Source organism: Pleurodeles waltl, chromosome 6 (genome assembly GCF_031143425.1).
Source record: "Pleurodeles waltl isolate 20211129_DDA chromosome 6, aPleWal1.hap1.20221129, whole genome shotgun sequence".
Taxonomy (NCBI): Eukaryota; Metazoa; Chordata; class Amphibia; order Caudata; family Salamandridae; genus Pleurodeles; species Pleurodeles waltl.
In genome coordinates, this window is record NC_090445.1 from 131,112,624 (window position 1) to 131,130,870 (window position 18,247).

Here is an 18,247-nt window from a genome sequence, read left to right on the forward strand (position 1 = left end):
GGTTGTTCTCATGCACGTAAAAAATGATTGGTACTGACGTCTGCACGTCGTCGAGGACCTCTTATTGCCTGTATGACGTCAGACGGCGTCGCGTGCGAGACAGTGACGTCCTCGTCGACGTGCAGAGACTAGTAAGAAGATTTCCGTCGAATGCTGGCGCCATGGGAGTATTCATGAGGTGAGGAATCCACAGGTAGCTAATGTATCCACCAGAAAAGTCGTTAGCGAAGGTAAGTAACTCGTTCTTCCTACACTTTACTTGTATGTAGCAGTGTGGTTGGGTTGGATTTTTCCAGCTGTTAGTGAAGTGTTTGTGTGAGTGCAGTATAGGGGACTGGTTGCATATAAGTTGATCCTAATGTTAGATTGCTGGGTTTGTGCTGTGTTATCCTACATTGAGGGTTTTAATTTCTGTTAGTAATAGTCTGGTAACCCAATTTGCTCTATGTGCCCTATTATTTGTCTCACTGTAGCTGTGTTTCTTTCTTAATATTAATGGCCTTCCTACTCAGATGTAAGCAGGCTTCTTAACATGCATGGGGGATTTCTATAGCATACCTGTTGTTAATTAAATGGCCTCTTATTGCATTACGCTCATCTGGGCCAACCCATGTCTGGAATTGTGGTTCACCCGCCCATGGTTCTTCGGTGGTCTGGCATTTAGTCTAACCCTTGGCCAAGCAACAGATTCTGCAATCTTCGAGTCTTCACCTAGTGAGCCAGTTTAATGTCCTGGATTAACACTGCCGGTTGCTCTGCAGGGAGGCTCGGAGCTTGCGGCTCTCACCCTAACTTGTTTGATCAGTGTTTCAAGCAGTGGCTCAGCCACGGGAGCTATGGAACCGGCAGGTGTATAGCTGTAGACATACGTAACACCAGGTAGACCAATGGAAAGATTATCAGACAAGCAGGGAAGCGCCTGTCCAGGGATAGATCTGTGGAGGGAGGCGTAGCTCCGATGGCTTTAACTAGAGGTGGCTAGGTCCGCTGTCTGCACCAGGCGGGGGGTAGCTTTGGTGTCTGCGACAGGGTAGAGGAGGGAGAGATCAGTCAGCGGAGCAAGAGATTGCTGGTGCCTGTTGGCAGTAAGGAGTAGCTGTGGTAAGAGATAGGTCTGCTCTCTGTACCGAGTGAGTAGCAGATCAAGGGATAGCTGTGCTGTCAGTGGCAAGTAAACATTTGGCCCTTTTGCTCGTCTGTAGACTGGTGACAGGTTATGCCATGTCCTGGTGTTTTCTCAGAACTCTTCCTAGGAGGAAGAACCTCAGGGGCATACAAACCTTACTACTGCCCGAAAGTTAATAGATACAGAGGTAGAGAGAGACAGTTTACTCGAGGAGAGCTGGTGGGTGACAGTTTTTCATTTTCCTTAGAGAATTAAGGCTTTTGGGAGGATAAGACTTCGGGCTTCGAGGCACAGGCCATGGTCTGGTTGGCAAAAGCCGGGCCCTGGCGTTCTCATTCGCAGGGCAGCAGCGCCTAAGCTGCCAGCAGGCTTACCCTATCCTTCGTCTCCTGGTGTGGCCATTGCCTAGGCCCAGCCAGGGCTGTGCAGAAGTTGGATTCACTCCAGGATTTATCTTGGAAGATTTACTTATAGCAACAGGCTGCGAGGCTCAAGTCCTAGGGCTTCAAACACACTTGCCTTATGTTGGGTCTAGGCTTCTCCCTATTAGCCAGTGTTCTGTAAGCCCTGCGTCTGCTCCACCTGTGCCCTGGTATGAGAGGCACCTGCAGAGTGACCAGTACGCAGGAGGGGGTGTTTTTCAAGGCACACAGAAAAGCAAGGGCAGGCTGCTCTGGGACAGGACACCACGTCTCGAGGGCTGGTATTTGGAAGGCATGCTGTGAGCCTCTTTGGAGCGATTGAGAGGGTGCATTGATTGGATGGATGGACTGAAGGAGAGCGGGATCAGTATTCAGATGGTGGCAGGTTATTGTCCTGTGTTGCACAGTTAGTCAAGAGCATGGCATTATCATACGACAATCTGTTAGTGAAGGACCATGGTTATTCTATGGCTTCTGTGTTAGCCAAGTGCACGGTGCTATCCAGCGGAGGCCCGTGTTAGTCAGTGGCACAGTGATGTCAATGTTGGTGAAATGTACAGTGTTCTATGCGGAATCAGTGTTTATCAAGGGCCGTGTTCTCTTATTGGGCCAGTGTTAGTCAAGGATACAGTATTATCCCATCGCAGAAATGCTAGTTGATGGTTCAGTGTTACCCTGTGTCCGTCAGTATTAGTCAAGGGCACTGCATTATCAGTTAATGGCTTGTCCGGGGATGGCCAGTGTTAATCAGTGATACAGAGTTTTCAGTGTATTATTATTATTATTATTATTATTGTTGCTGTTATTGTTGTTAGTATCTTTAATTATTATTACTATCGTTAATTATTGTTGTTATCGTTAATTATCATTAAAAGTATTACTACTTATTGTCATTATTATTCATTGTTATTATTATCAATACTATTACTGGAGACTTATAGCGCTACTACAAGTAGTGGAGTAACAAATACTCCTGCTACTACTAGTTCTAGAACTCTAGAAACCCAGGTGGATATGGTATTAGAAGAAGCATCTGAAGGCAGGGCTCCAGGGAGGCGTTCGTGAGAAATGAGCCCAAGTAGCCAAGTCATTCTAGGAAGAAGTGAGTGGACACGAATACGTTTTGAAACTATGTAGAATAACAGGGCCCACATGATCCCAGTCAACACAAGCTATTAACAAGCATTGGCAAAGCCAATATGTCTCACCTATACAAGAGCTATTGGCTTTGGCACAGTGTTTTTGGCATGTTGTATATCAGTTTGGCTGCTGTTCCGCATGGCTAAAGGTTAGTGGTGTGGAGTGTCATAGAGTGGAGTGGGGTGTAAAGTGTCATAGAATGGATTTGTTGGAGTGTCGTAGAGTGGACTAGGTGGAGTAGAGTGTTGTAGAGGGTAAAAGAGTTCTGTGGTTCAGTGGCAGAGTGTGTCGTAGAGTGGGGTGGAAAAGGGTGAAGTGGATTGGAGTAGCGGGTAGGATTGGAGTAAACAGGGTGGATTGGAGTGGGGTACAGTGGGTTGGGGTGGAATGGAGTGGGGTGGATTGGAGTGGGGTGCAATGAGTTGAAATGGGGTACAGTAGATTGGATTGGGGTGGCAGAGTGTGTTGTCGAGTGGGGGAAATAGGGTGGAGTGGGTCGGAGTACATTGAAGTAGTAGAGTAGGTTGGATTGGAGTAGAGTGGGGTGGATTGGAGTAGGGTAGAGTGGGGTTTGGTGAAATGGAGTGGATTGGGGTGAGTTGAAATGGGGTGAGGTGGAGCGGGTTGGAGGGGTAGGGCGGGTTGGGTGGATTGCATAGGAAAGCGGTGGATTAGAATGCGCTGGGGTGGATTGGAGTGGGGTGGATTGGATGTATTGGGCTGAAGTGGGGTGGGCTGGAGATGGGTAGATAGGATTGGAGTGGATGAGTTAGAATAAAGTGAGGTTGATTAGAGTGGAGTGAATTGGAGTGGTGTGAACTGGTTGCATTGGGTTAGGGTAGGATGGGGTGGACTGAACTGGGTGGGGTGGATTGGATTAGGGTAGAGTGGGGTGAATTGGGGTGGGGTGGATTGAAGTGGGGTAGGGTGGCTTGATTTGCAGTATAGTGGGCTGGAGTGGGATGGATTGGATTGGATTGGATTAGAGTGAGTTGGGTTGGATTGAAGTGAAGGTTGATTGGACTGAGGTGGATTGCATTGAAGTTGGGTGGACTGGTGTGGGGTGGGGTGGACTGAACTGGGATTGTATGCAGTGGATTAGTTTGGGGTGGATTGGAATAGGATGGGTTGCATTGAGGTGGAGTGAATTGGAGTGCAGTGGACTGATGGGGTGGATTGGATTGGGGTAGAGTGGGGTGGGACAAAGTGGACTGAAATGGGGTGAGGTAGATTGGGGTGGATTAGATAGGAGGGGCAAGGGCGGAATGATTGGAGTGGGTGGATTGGGATGGGGTGGATTGCATTAAGGTAGGCTGGGGTGGATTGGATTGGCATGGGATAAATTGGATTGAGTAGGATATACTGTAGTGGGTGGGATGGATTGTGTTGGAGTGGGCTGGGCTGGAGTGAGGTGGATTAAGGTGGGTTGGGGTAGGGTGAATCAAGGGGACTGGATTAGGCTGAATTAAGGTGGATTGTACTGGAGTGTGATGGGTTGGGGTGGTGTGTTTGGATTGGAGTGAGGTGGAATGTGTTGCAGTGGACTTAAATGGGATGGATTGGATTTGAGTTGAGTGGAATTTATTGAAGTGGAGTAGAATTGATTAGAGTGGGTGGAAATTGATTTAAGGGGGTTGGACTGGATTACAGTGGCGTGGGTTGGATTGAACGAGTGGGTGGATTGGTAGTGGAGTGGGATGAATTGGTGTGGGTCGGAGTTGACTGAAATGCGGAGGGGGAGCTTGGGGTAGGATGACTGGAGTGGGTGGATTAGATTGGAGTGGGGTGGATTGCAGTGAGTTGGATGGCTTGGGTTGGAGTGGGGTGGATTGAACTGCAGTGGGGTGAATTGGGGTGGATTGTATTGTGATGAAGTCTATTGGATTGGAGTGGGGTAGATTGGACTGGGTTGAATTGGGGTTGGTGGGATTGTTGTGGGGGGGATTTGTTTGGGGTGGATTGGAGTGGGGTGAATTGGGATGGAGCGTGGTGGATTGGATTGGAATGGGATGGGATGAGGTGGATTAGAGTTTGGTAAATTGGAGTGCAGCAGATTGTTTTGGATTGGTTGTTTGGGATTGGAGTGGGGCAGGTTGGAGTGAGGCAGATTGTTTTAGATTGAAGTGGGGGAGATTGTTTTGGATTGGCATGAGGCAGATTGAAATGGATTGAAGTCGGGCAGATTGTTTTAAATTGAAGTAGGGCAGATTGGTGTGGGGCAGATTGTTTCAGATTGGAATGTGTCTGATTGGTTTGGATGGGATTGGACAGATTGGTTTGGATTGGAGTGGGCAGAATATTTTGGATTTGAGTGGGGTAGATTGTGTTGGATTGGAGTGGGGCAGATTGTTTTGGATTGGTTGTTTGGGATTGGAGTCGGGCAGGTTGTTTTGGATTGGAGTCGGGCAGGTTGTTTTGGATTGGAGTCGGGCAGGTTGTTTTGGATTGGAGTCGGGCAGGTTGTTTTGGATTAGAGTCGGGCAGATTGTTTTGGATTGGAGTCGGGCAGATTGTTTTGGATTGGAGTCGGGCAGATTGTTTTGGATTGGAGTCGGGCAGATTGTTTTGGATTGGAGTCGGGCAGATTGTTTTGGATTGGAGTCGGGCAGATTGTTTTGGATTGGAATGGGGCTGATTGGAGTGGGCCAGAATATTTTGGATTGGAGTGGGGCAGAATATTTTGGATTGGAGTGGGGCAGACCTGAGTGCAAAAGATTGAAATGAGGCAGATTGTTTTGGATTGGAGTGGGGCAGATTGTTTTATATTGGAGTGGGCCAGATGAAGTTGGGGTGGGTTGGAGTGGATTTTATTGGGGTGAGTGTGATGGAATGAATTGAGTGGGGTGGATTGGTGTGGGGGGAGGTGGTGTGGATTGGGGTATGATGCACAATTATGTGTTAAAGCATCATTTCAGAAATTACACATGAGAAAGAAACAATGTCTTTGCATTATTTAGAACAAGATAATCATCATCTTTTGAGAACAGTGCCTACCAGCACAAAAAAGATAACATAAGTGCAAAGTGAGAAAAATAAAAGAAAGCTAGCTGTAGAAAATACAACTTTGCAATTTTGTTTGTCCTTTGCTGTTTTGTTTTGGCAGTCACATATCTTATGTTTGCATGGCACTAGAAGTTACAAGTAACAATAGAGTAGCTCAGTCATGTCAGGAGCAGCGGACGGGCACTAATTAAGTTGATTCAATCCGTGCTTGGTCCCTGCTCCACAGAGAGGAAACAAAGTTATGCCAGGCCTGCAGTGACAAATTAACGAGGCTGTAAAGAAGAGTTCCAGTGCAAGCCAACAAATGGCAATTAGTGGGTGGGCTCCAAGCCCTTCACTGTAGACAACAGAGTCTTGCAAGCAAGACGCATGCACTACCACCTGCTCTTGCAGGCTCGACCCTAAAAATGGGAGCGCAGAAGCTCAAGGCTTAGTTGTCAAACCCGTTTATAAATTGATAAATTATAACATGCTTTTCGATTGTTCTGTTTTGTAAGTTCTTGTGGTGTGTTTACTCATTGACAACAAAAAGCCCTTTTTCTTGACTTCTGGGAGAAAACTAGGTTTGTTTGGTAATCTGTACCACAGCCCCTATCCCTACAGTCCAGCAAAGAGGTAGGGCAGCCCTGAAGAAATGTAAGGGTGTTGGAATACCCTGGAAGTGCCGGGACTGACGTTTTCAAATGTATGAAGGGCAGGTAACCTCTGTTTTCATATGATATTTTGATAGCTTTAATTTGACTCTTGCTGACTGGGCAAAGGGGAGGCAGTGAGCAGCACAGAGCAATTATTTGTAGTTCCTTGGGTGAACGCAGTCAAATGTGTTTTTCTATCACAGCTGTATATTTGGCCTTTATTATGTATTTACTGTTTATTTTCCCTTTATTTTCTCTTTCCAGTTCCGCCCCAAAGAAATGGCCAACATAGCAGAAGAAGAGGAGCCCCCAATTTCGATCGTCTTTTTGGAAAATCACAGTTATTCCCATGTTGTTTTCAACGAGGTGAAGAAATCCTACACCCCAGGCATTGACCAGATTTGCCAATACACCCTGAGCAAGCACATCGTCGGGCGGCCTAAGGACTGGATCGGAATCTTCAAGGTAGCCAAACAGTTTTACACAACGGGGATAGGCCTGCTTACCAAGGGGAGGAAGGAGAATTCGAGAAAGGAAAGGTGGCAGTCAACTTCCATCAATGGGGAGGTGGACATCAGAGAAGGAGCCATAATAGGGAGTTGGATAAGCATTCTTGTTGGTGGAGAACAAGCTTTATGGGAAGAAGGGAGGTACTATATGCGAAAACATGAATTAAATAAAAAAAAAAACGTTTATATATAATAAGAGAGGAAGGACATTCTGGAGTGACGGATGAAAGAGAAGAGAGGATGCATATTGATGTAAGGGACATGGTTTTTGGAAGGGGAAGGACTAATGGAAGTGGGGCGGAGGAGTGTTTATGTAAAGAAGGACAGGTGTTGATAAAAGAAGGGTAGAAACATTAATAGCATGGCATGGAGAAGCTAATGGAAGATGTGGAGGAGGTTTATAGAAAGGAAGAAGTGGTGATATAGATATGAATGCAAGAGAGAAACGTCATGGAGCAGTGGGGCGCTTTATGTACACATACTAGGAGCATTAGAGAAGTTGACTGTATGAAGCTAGATCAGACACACAAAAGGTGATGGAAGGAATGGTTGCTGGACCATTCCCATGAGGTGCAGGATCAAGGTTGATTTGCAGAAGGCTGGGTCCAAACTTGAGGTGTCATGGTGATCAAAAGACAGATGGGTTGGGATGGTACACCGAGTGATTGCCAGTGGTTAGTTGAATTGCAAGAATTCTTCCCATTACCTTTTGTGTGTTAGATATATGAAGATGGATTCAAGAGCTGTCTTTTGCTTTATAAAGTTTCAAAATAGTTAACAACAGAAATTAAACCTTAACTTGCAGAAAGAAAACATCAAAGCACAACACATATCATGACACCATAAATTTTTTAAGATAAAAGTTAATGATCTATTTCTGTAGTTTGTTTTGTAAAGTGCTATGATGTTGCCTTGTGGCCATATCAGAGTAAAGTTTCTTAGTATTCGAAACTGTGACTTATATAAAAAAAGGCATCCCAATATTTACATTTCAGTACTTTTGAGACTCTTAACAGTTTTATTCAACACCCATAAATTATTTTTTTAATTAATAAAGATGTAATTTTGTAAACTAAATCAAGACAAACATTTGGGTTTTGTGACTAGTGTAATGAGCATAGGCTTAGGCTCTCTGTTTTTTCAGGTCCTAAATCAGTTTAGTGAAACTAGAACACTATGCATTTTCTCTTTTTATAAGTCTTACTAGGGATGGCAGTGGGTATTCTGCCCACAGTATTATAGTTCCAAATATTGAGTCCCACTTTTCTGTCCCTTCTGTCTCTTTAGGTCGGATGGACCACTCCACGCGATTATTTCACCTTTGTGTGGGCTCCTGCTTCCAGCAGCACATCCCAACAGGAGGTGCTATTTAAAGGTCAGTTCATCACCTTGAATCACCTTACCTCACCTCACCTTATCTGTTGCGGTATCTTCTATTGTCATTGAAGTCACACTGTCTACTGGCATTTGCATCCCAAATCCCTGTTGCATCTGTTCTACAGCAGTGTTACCAATGGCAACTGCTTGCTCACCTGAAGGCTGCTGAGGTGACTTGGAGACCGATGATGTTTTTTTTGACAAGCATGGTGTTATGTGAGTAGCATGTAAGCCATATACATGGAGATTACACTGAAGTCTGAACTACCTAGCTTAAAGACATCACTAGAGGCACCACATTCCCAGTGCTGTGAGCAGGGAGGTTACATTTCTGGTTGAGATTGATGCTTGTATGCCTGTATGGCTGGTTAGTAGGGAATGCAGCAGTAATGTTCTTGACCATTTACTGAATTGTGTCATTAACCAAAAGGGAGATATAAACTTAGCACTCCACACGTTATGCTTGTCTGAGTGTTTTACATGAGGGGCATTTGGATGCCTTCAGATGGTCATATTACTCTTTTTGAAGTTCATATCTCCATTGTTAGTTCGGTTAGTGGCAGGTCTCCACGACCTGATCCACTTCTGTTTAATATTTCAGGTTCCTGGAGGTCTACCAGGAAAGCCTCCTCCATGGGCGATTGCCTTTGTGAGATACCTAATTTTACTGCTCAAGCTGACAAAAATCCTAGTCAGTGGAGCTAGCTCTTTTATGCCATTTTTATTGTTACTATGAGACAATAAAATACTTGCTATAGTTACTGCCACCATATTGCATTTCCACATTCTGATATTGGTATATGTCCGGTCTAGTTTTGTACCTGACAGATCCTTGCACCTGAATTTGTACAGACGTCATGCCATATGTAAGTTCCAAACTTTATTTTGACCGCAGTCCTTTATAACAAGGCCTTCAGTGCATTTTGACCCATAGAGGGCTGATGTTAGGATGTTAGCTCTCGGTGAGAAAATAGTTATTATGAATCGAGTTCTCCATGGTCTGGTTAGAACCAGGAACCGAACAGATGAGACACATTGTGGATTCTATTGGACAGGGAGCCTACTGGGTTTCTGTCCTTAGGATTAAATTGGTTATGGTAAACTTAGAAAAAAACACAGGGTCCTACTACCTACCAGGGTGGCATAGCATACTCATCTTTCTTCATGAAGGAGGCCAATTGTGTACAGCAGGCACGCTAATGCTTCTCTCATTTTCCCAGGCATGGTCTCATTTAGCTGTCTTTCTGGGGATTCTTGCAATTGGAGCAATTCAAAGCTGTTTCTCCTTATCCATGCTATCAGATTGGGTGTCTTGATTGCATTTTTGGCTGGTGTTCTGAGAGGATTAGACATATTTACTTAGGGGTGTGTTGGTAAATCTGGTCAACACCCAGAGTGTAGGATTTCTTCATCTCCTTGAATATTTGGGATTAACTGTACTTTTTCAAGTAGTCGATAGACACTAGAAGCTCAAAAAAAAAAAAAGCGACCCAGGTCCAATTCTCCCTTCCTCAGGACTGCCCTATGTTGTTGTTTGGCAGTGGGTAGTCCATTGGTGGATGGACCAGTTTGCCCCAAATTAGAAAAGGAGATTCAAAAGAATCAAAAACCCACATTCAAAGAATCAAAGTTATTATGACATTTCAGATCATATTCAAGCAATGATCCATCGAGTCTGCACGTTCAGTATAAGTGCATTTATTGGTTCCATATGGGGTAATTAATTCAGGAAATACAAAAAGAAACAGCCGACACGTGTTTCGCCCCCTTGTGGTGTGTTCACCTGGGACATTTTCAAGGCATTGGCGCTGTACATTTGAGAGAATCCATTTCTAAATACAGATGGTCTTATTTATGACAAGGAGTTCCTCGGTTTAATCCTAAAGTCATTGTAACTGCATTCTAGGCAGGCGCCATATTGAGGTGCGACACTAGAGGCTCATCTTCATCCACTATATTGGAAATACTTTTTAGAGCAGGTGAGGGAACAGAAAGTAAAGGTAAAAAACAGTAAATATTTATTAAAGCCCCCTATGTAGATTTGTTGCAAACCCATATTGTACTGCATTTCCCTTGGGTTCTGCAAATGATAGCTCAATTTAACCCAGTGTCTCCCCTCTGAAGGTCAGAGAGACTCCAACTAAAGCTATCAAAATGTCAGAAACCCCAAAAGTCCCAGACATGGCCTCTCTTGGCAACAATTGTGGACTTCCTGTCAATTAGAGTAAATCAGAGCTATGACCCCTCACCCATGTTATCAGATTGGATGGTCATGACACTCGTTCCTTCCGGTGTCCAGAGAGGGATAGGTACTTGGGGATCTGGATTGGACATGAGGTTTGGTCACTCTTTGTGCACAACTGTAGTCTGGCACCGGTTGGGATAGAGAACGAGAGCAAGGTGGATAGGTGCATAACTTCCTGTTGTCACTGGTAGATAAAATATCTGTTGTCAAAATGGTACTGCTATTCTCACATGTTTCTGGCCCCCTCTGTTCTTTCTCCCATCCTCTTTATCTATAGGTTTCTATTGTGCCAGCTCCAACTGCAGATACGGGAGAGGCTGCATCAGTTGGCTTTAAAACATTGGCTATTCCACATAGGAACACTGGCCTATCAATCCTGAATATGTTACTTAAGAGTCTGGTTTCTTTGGCTGACTATGCTATGTACTGGTTTATAATATCTGCTGAATCTCCGTCAGATATAGACATGGTCAGTACAGTATTATCCCTTGATGCTTTGCTCCTACGATTCAATGCTCCCCAGCCCTCCCAGGGACACACTGATTCACTTAATTTTTTTTGTCCTCATAAAAGCCCTCGACCGGGACATCTTGTTTGGGGTCAAGGGCAACAAGTTTTTATGTTTACTTTGTCCTTGGGACAAGTAGGCCCAACCCCCTGCAGCACAAACCCTTTGGCTGCCTGTTTGCAGAGAGTTGAACTCTCTGCAGTTGAGGTAATGTGTTTCCAAAGGATAATGCTGTTCGAACTTGTATTTATGGTTCATTATTTGAAAGCCTTCATTATTAGGGTGCGTGCTGTAAATAAATGTTTTAAGGTCACACTTCACTACTGACGTTGGTTCCAGTACAAAAAAAAGAAAACGTGTACACACATGTTTGAAAAGTTTAGGCTAAGAGGCTAAGTATAATGCTCCCAGAATGCTCTCTGATTATATGCAAATGAAGTGTCATTTAGTAAAATGTGTTGATGCATGCTAGTATTTCCCAAAAATATTTCTAATGGAAAATCAGTGTAACCATTTTCAACACGATTATGGGAAGCATGAAAATAAACAAACACTGACAAAGCCAACTGATCTGACATATTTTTATAAGTCTTTTAGTTTCATCAATGCGTGTCTTGTTTTGACATGGCTTTTGTAACACTTTATTGTTGTGGGAGCTACCAGGCCCTCAACATTGTAACAAACATTGGCAAAACCCCCCCAAAAAGTTTTTGAACTCTTAAAGCACACGTTGCCACCAGCGGCATAACAAAGGCCCCGCAGCCGCCCTCCAGGGGGCCCCGTCAGCACAGCACCTGCCCTGAGTGAGTCTGGAGAGGGGGCTCCTCCATGTTCTTTGCAAAGGGGCACCCTCCAGTTTCGTTACGTCACTGATTGCCACTGTAGTTCCTGACACTGAACAAAACTACTTTGTGTGGCAATATGCTCCTTGTGGAAGAGCAGAATGCGATCACTCACACTAAAGCCAGCCGAAAGAGAGAGAAATAGATGTTTAATAAAAACAAAATGTCTTTGTTAACACCAGACCTAATTAGGGACCAAGACCCACATCTAGGTAGCTTTTTGCATGTCGCAAACAGCGACTTTCGCTGTTTGCGACGTGCAAAAAGCACATTGCGATGCACAAACCCAGTTTTGCGATTCAGTAACCTGGTTACCGAATCACAAAACGGGTTTGCGACTCGCAAATAGTAAGGGGTGTTCCCTTCCTAATTGCAACTCGCAGTGCAATGTAGGATTGTTTTGTGAACGCGGGCGCAAACCAATCGCAGTTTGCACCCATTTCAAATGGGTGCTAACACTTTCGCAAAAGGGAAGGGATCCCCATGGGACCCCTTTCCCATTGTGAATGTCACTGTAAACATTTTTTCAGAGCAAGCAGTGGTCCTGTGGACCACTGCCTGCTCTGAAAAAATGAAACGAAAACGTTTCATTTTTCGTTTTTTGTTATGCATCTCGTTGTCATTTAAGGAAAACGGGCTGCATTACAAAAAAAACTGCTTTATTGAAAAGCAGTCACAGACATGGTGGTCTGCTGTCTCCAGCAGGCCACCATTCGTGAGGGGGTCGCAAATTGCGACCCACCTCATGATTATTCATGATGTGGGCATTTGCGAAGCCCTTGCGAATCACAGATGGTGTCAAGGACACCATCCTACATTCGGATTTGCGACTCGCAATTTGCAGGTCACAAATCTGAACCTACCTACTTGTGGCCCCAAATTCTTAAAGAAAGTCACAAAAGGGCACCCATGGTATATGTCGTACCCCTATAAAATATTTGTGAACTGTATTTTAGCGTGGGTAAATACGATGTGTAGATTTGCTCATGTGAAAATCTATTGAGCATTTGCAAGTTCATTTTCCCTCCAGCCACTTTCTTCCCAACCCTGGAAGAAGTTCTAATTCTGCCATTGTCAGGAGTAAATGTCCAACCTTTCTTATTATGGGAAAATATTAGAGAGAAGCTGGTAAAAATCTTTAAAACATGCAGTTTAGTAGGTTTGCAGACTCAAAGGCATTCCAGCCCTGGAACTATTGCTTACTGCTTCCTCCAGCCCCAGTATGCAGATCTGCAGAAAGGTGGCAAAATAAGGACATTTCTACAATAGGGATTGAAACTCCAAGTATTCAAGCCCTACTATGGTAGTAGCCCTGGCATAATCAGAGAGGCAATTAATTGCTGCCATAATTTGTCGCCACACTACATGGCACTAAAGGGACAAGTAGATCTTTTTACAGGACAAGTAGATTTGAGAAGCAACCTGTCCCCTGGACAAGTAGATATTTTAATAAATTACACACCCCTGCCCAGATATATATGGTTGGCTGGCTAGAAGGAGGGAAAATAATCATTGGACCAGAGAAAGGAAAAAATCACACTGTTGAACATTTACCCAAATTTCTCAACAATCATCCCTTTTTTCGGGGGAGCCAAGGGCATCCAACCGGCAATAATAGTTAACTGATGTCAACCATCCTGATACAGAAGGAGGGAAAGAGGAAATCCATTGAAAACAAATTTGTCTCCTAGCTAGTAAGATCAACAGAAACATCAAATCCCTCTGAGGTTTAAGTAATGTGAGCCCTTCATGAGCTACCCCAAAGATCACTAATATAGAAGTTACCTCTTTATCAGGGTTTATCATGTATTTAAGGATAGCTCCTATTTTAGACTAAAACTCTCCAAGTCTGCTACAATTCCAAAACATATGGATATCATTCGCTTTAGGCTCCCCGCAACGTGGACAGCTTTTAACTGACTTCCCCAGACCTGATAGCCTCGGATGAGACCAATAGGCTCTATATAAAGTAAACAGATGATTTTTCTATAGTGGAGCTGGCCTAACAGACCAAAGCGTGGAACAAGATGTTTCCCATATCGTAGCCAAGCCAAAGTCTCCTCTCCACTAAAGGAAGGCTTGAGTCAGAGGCTTCCCTTAATGCCTGATACCAAACCGCAATTTCCTTGGGAACTGAGACCTGAATCAATTTTTCCTCCCAGACATTCCCCATAACCCCCTGATCCTTAAGCTTTGCTGCCCAACTAGCCAGCTGCAGAAACTTGAACTTCGAAGACCTATGTTAGGTTATTTCCTCAAACCTCTCCCAGACCACCATGTTTGAATCCCCCTGGATCTGTCCCCAGCAGCCCACCCCTCTTAACGGAAGTGATAGCTTATCCAACAAACATTCTGGGGTGCCGGGGGAATCCCACACCGGAGCCAAGGAACTATAATACTTAATTCCTAATGCTTGTCTGACCCGCCACCACACCCTGGCAGCGTCCCTGAGGATCTTTAGCTGAATCTTTTTGAAGTATTTAGGGTGGCCATACTTGTATAGAAACTACCTGCCAGCCTCTAACAGCTCCTGAGTCATTCCATACCAAAAGACCGTATATTCCGATCTGTCTCGTAGCAAAATCCGCACATTCTTCAGATGGAAGGCTAAATAATATTTGTAAAAGTCTGGGGCTGCAATACCACCTTTCCCCTTTGTCCTACATAGTTTCTGGAAGGCAATCCTGACCCCCTTGGGAGCCCACACAAATTAAGTTAAATCTCCCTGTAATTGTTTAAACCAACTTTTCATAAATTCCAAAGGAATTGCATTAAACAAAAAGGTGAACTTTGGGAGGATAATCATTTTAAGAATATTTACCCTCCCAAGGAAAGATAGTGGGAGGCCCGCCCATATTCTAAGCAATCTGCGAGTCTCTGTGTACACCAAATCAAAATTTGTCTTAGCTATTTCATAGAGGTTGGCAGTAACTTGTATCCCTAAATATCTAATTTGTTGTTTAACCAAGGGACTATTGTACATGGTATTCCAACACATAATATCAGTTTTATCCGAGTTTACCAAATAACCTGACACTTTGCCAAAATCTTTTAAACATTGTACAATTCTAGAAAAAACCCATGTCAATTCACCTGTATAGATCATTAAGTCGTCTGCATATAAAGCAACCTTTTTCGTCCAGTCTTGACTTTGAAATGGGGGGATCTGACTATCAGCCCTAATTTTTGCAGCTAATGGTTCAATGTACAAATCAAAAAGAAGAGGGGACAGTGGACAACCCTGGCGTGTTCCTCTTCCAATTTTAAATTTTTGAGACAGTCTGGGGGTTATTCTAACCCTGGTGGTCGGTGTTAAAGCGGCGGCCAACCCGCCAACAGGCTGGCGGTCAAAAAAATGGAATTCTGACCCTGGCGGGAACCGCCTACACAGACAGCCACTTTAACACTCCGACCGCCACGGCGGTACAAACAAACAGCGCGGCGTTCACCGCCAACAGCCAGGCGGCAGACAATGTACCGCCCACACTATCACAACTCACCAATCCGCCACCTTTTCCGGGGTGGGAGCACCGCCGATAAAAACACGGCGGAAACAGACTACGAACGGGAAAACGCACACCACTACGCACTCCAGGAGGAAGGAGGACAGCATGGAACCCGAATTAAACATCCTACCTGCTCTCGTCTACCTTCTCATCTACCACGAGTACGAAGTCCGGCGCAGACGACAACGGTGAGTACTGCACCTACGACACACGGGAGGGGGAGGACGAAAGGTTACGGCCACACACATATGCGACCCCCCCCACCCCCAACTATGTACACACCAATGCAGAGCAACAAGTCACAGTGACACCACCCAAACACCCCTGAAAAATGCTATGACATAATCAAATTTGGAATAAATATTTATGTACCAAAAAGCTCCTGAAAATTATCGTACAACCATGAAAGATATTTACAAGAAAACAAATGATATACACATCAGTGTATAACTGAAGTAACAAGTCCTGCACATCCTACGAATTCATCATGTCCGTGGGCCAAAGTTTTGAGAAACAAGGGCAAAGCCCACACAGGAGACCTGAGTCCTTTGGAGAGAACACTGGAGAGGCATCAGATGTAAAAACTACAGGCACCTCAGGGGGAAGGGAAGGGGGGGGCACCACAGCCACATGAGTCCACGACGCCAGATCCACGAGGAGCCACCATGCCCACTGTACCATCCTGGGGAGTGCAAAGCCACAGTCTCTCAATGTCTCTACAGTGGGTGGGCTGACCACTGTACCATCCTGGGGAGTGCAAAGCCACAGTCTCTCAATGTCTCTACAGTGGGTGGGCTGCCCACTGTACCATCCTGGGGAGTGCAAAGCCACAGTCTCTCAATGTCTCTACAGTGGGTGGGCTGCCCACTGTACCATCCTGGGGAGTGCAAAGCCACAGTCTCTCAATGTCTCTACAGTGGGTGGGCTGCCCACTGTACCATCCTGGGGAGTGCAAAGCCACAGTCTCTCAATGTCTCTACAGTGGGTGGGCTGCCCACTGTACCATCCTGGGGAGTGCAAAGCCACAGTCCATCAGGTGGATGACAGTCTCCACTGGTCAAGGAGGAGGCATGGTGGGCACAGTGAACCATAAACAGTGCTTGAGACGGCGGTGCCCAGCGGAGCGGTGCTTGAGACGGCGGTGCCCAGCGGAGCGGTGCTTGAGAAGAAGGGCCCAGCGGAGCGGTGCTTGAGACGGCGGTGCCCAGCGGAGCGGTGCTTGAGACGGCGGTGCCCAGCGGAGCGGTGCTTGAGATGAAGGGCCCAGCGGAGCGGTGCTTGAGACGGCGGTGCCCAGCGGAGCGGTGCTTGAGACGGCGGTGCCCAGCGGAGCGGTGCTTGAGACGGCGGTGCCCAGCGGAGCGGTGCTTGAGAAGAAGGGCCCAGCGGAGCGGTGCTTGAGACGGCGGTGCCCAGCGGAGCGGTGCTTGAGACGGCGGTGCCCAGCGGAGCGGTGCTTGAGATGAAGGGCCCAGCGGAGCAGTGCTTGACAGGAAGGGCCCAGCGGAGCGGTGCTTGAGATGAAGGGCCCAACGGAGCGGTGCTTGAGACGGCGGTGCCCAGCGGAGCGGTGCTTGAGATGAAGGGCCCAGCGGAGCGATGCTTGAGACAGCGGTGCCCAGCGGAGCGGTGCTTGAGACGGCGGTGCCCAGCGGAGCGGTGCTTGAGAAGAAGGGCCCAGCGGAGCGGTGCTTGAGACGGCGGTGCCCAGCGGAGCGGTGCTTGAGATGAAGGGCCCAGCGGAGCGGTGCTTGACAGGAAGGGCCCAGCGGAGCGGTGCTTGACAGGAAGGGCCCAGCGGAGCGGTGCAGAGACGGCGGGGCCCAGCGGAGCGGTGCTTGACAGGAAGGGCCCAGCGGAGCGGTGCTTGAGACGGCGGTGCCCAGCGGAGCGGTGCTTGAGACGGCGGTGCCCAGCAGAGCGGTGCTTGAGATGAAGGGCCCAGCGGAGCGGTGCTTGACAGGAAGGGCCCAGCGGAGCGGTGCTTGACAGGAAGGGCCCAGCGGAGCGGTGCTTGACAGGAAGGGCCCAGCGGAGCGGTGCAGAGACGGCGGGGCCCAGCGGAGCGGTGCTTGAGACGGCGGTGCCCAGCGGAGCGGTGCTTGACAGGAAGGGCCCAGCGGAGCGGTGCTTGACAGGAAGGGCCCAGCGGAGCGGTGCTTGACAGGAAGGGCCCAGCGGAGCGGTGCAGAGACGGCGGGGCCCAGCGGAGCGGTGCTTGACAGGAAGGGCCCAGCGGAGCGGTGCTTGACAGGAAGGGCCCAGAGGAGCGGTGCAGAGACGGCGGGCCCAGCGGAGCGGTGCTTGAGAAGAAGGGCCCAGCGGAGCGGTGCTTGAGACGGCGGTGCCCAGCGGAGCGGTGCTTGAGATGAAGGGCCCAGCGGAGCGGTGCTTGAGACGGCGGTGCCCAGCGGAGCGGTGCTTGAGATGAAGGGCCCAGCGGAGCGGTGCTTGAGACGGCGGTGCCCAGCGGAGCGGTGCTTGAGACACGGTGCCCAGCGGAGCGGTGCTTGAGAAGAAGGGCCCAGCGGAGCGGTGCTTGAAACGGCGGTGCCCAGCGGAGCGGTGCTTGAGACGGCGGTGCCCAGCGGAGCGGTGCTTGACAGGAAGGGCCCAGCGGAGCGGTGCTTGACAGGAAGGGCCCAGCGGAGCGGTGCTTGACAGGAAGGGCCCAGCGGAGCGGTGCTTGACAGGAAGGGCCCAGCGGAGCGGTGCAGAGACGGCGGGGCCCAGCGGAGCGGTGCTTGACAGGAAGGGCCCAGCGGAGCGGTGCAGAGACGGCGGGGCCCAGCGGAGCGGTGCTTGACAGGAAGGGCCCAGCGGAGCGGTGCAGAGACGGCGGGGCCCATCGGAGCGGTGCTTGAGAAGAAGGGCCCAGCGGAGCGGTGCTTGAGAAGAAGGGCCCAGCGGAGCGGTGCTTGAGAAGAAGGGCCC

The 18,247-nt window shown here is 47.5% G+C and overlaps 1 protein-coding gene across 1 annotated transcript in view; it reads left to right on the top strand.

Moving 5' to 3' along the window:
• The window catches only part of CALCOCO2 (calcium binding and coiled-coil domain 2), a 433,408-nt gene that overhangs the window by 151,750 nt on the left and 263,411 nt on the right, over positions 1–18,247 (top strand). Inside the window, exons 4-5 of the mRNA XM_069242013.1 lie at positions 6,591–6,791; positions 8,123–8,210. Coding sequence (XP_069098114.1) covers positions 6,591–6,791; positions 8,123–8,210 — 289 coding nt within the window. The remainder of the gene's footprint in view (positions 1–6,590; positions 6,792–8,122; positions 8,211–18,247) is intronic.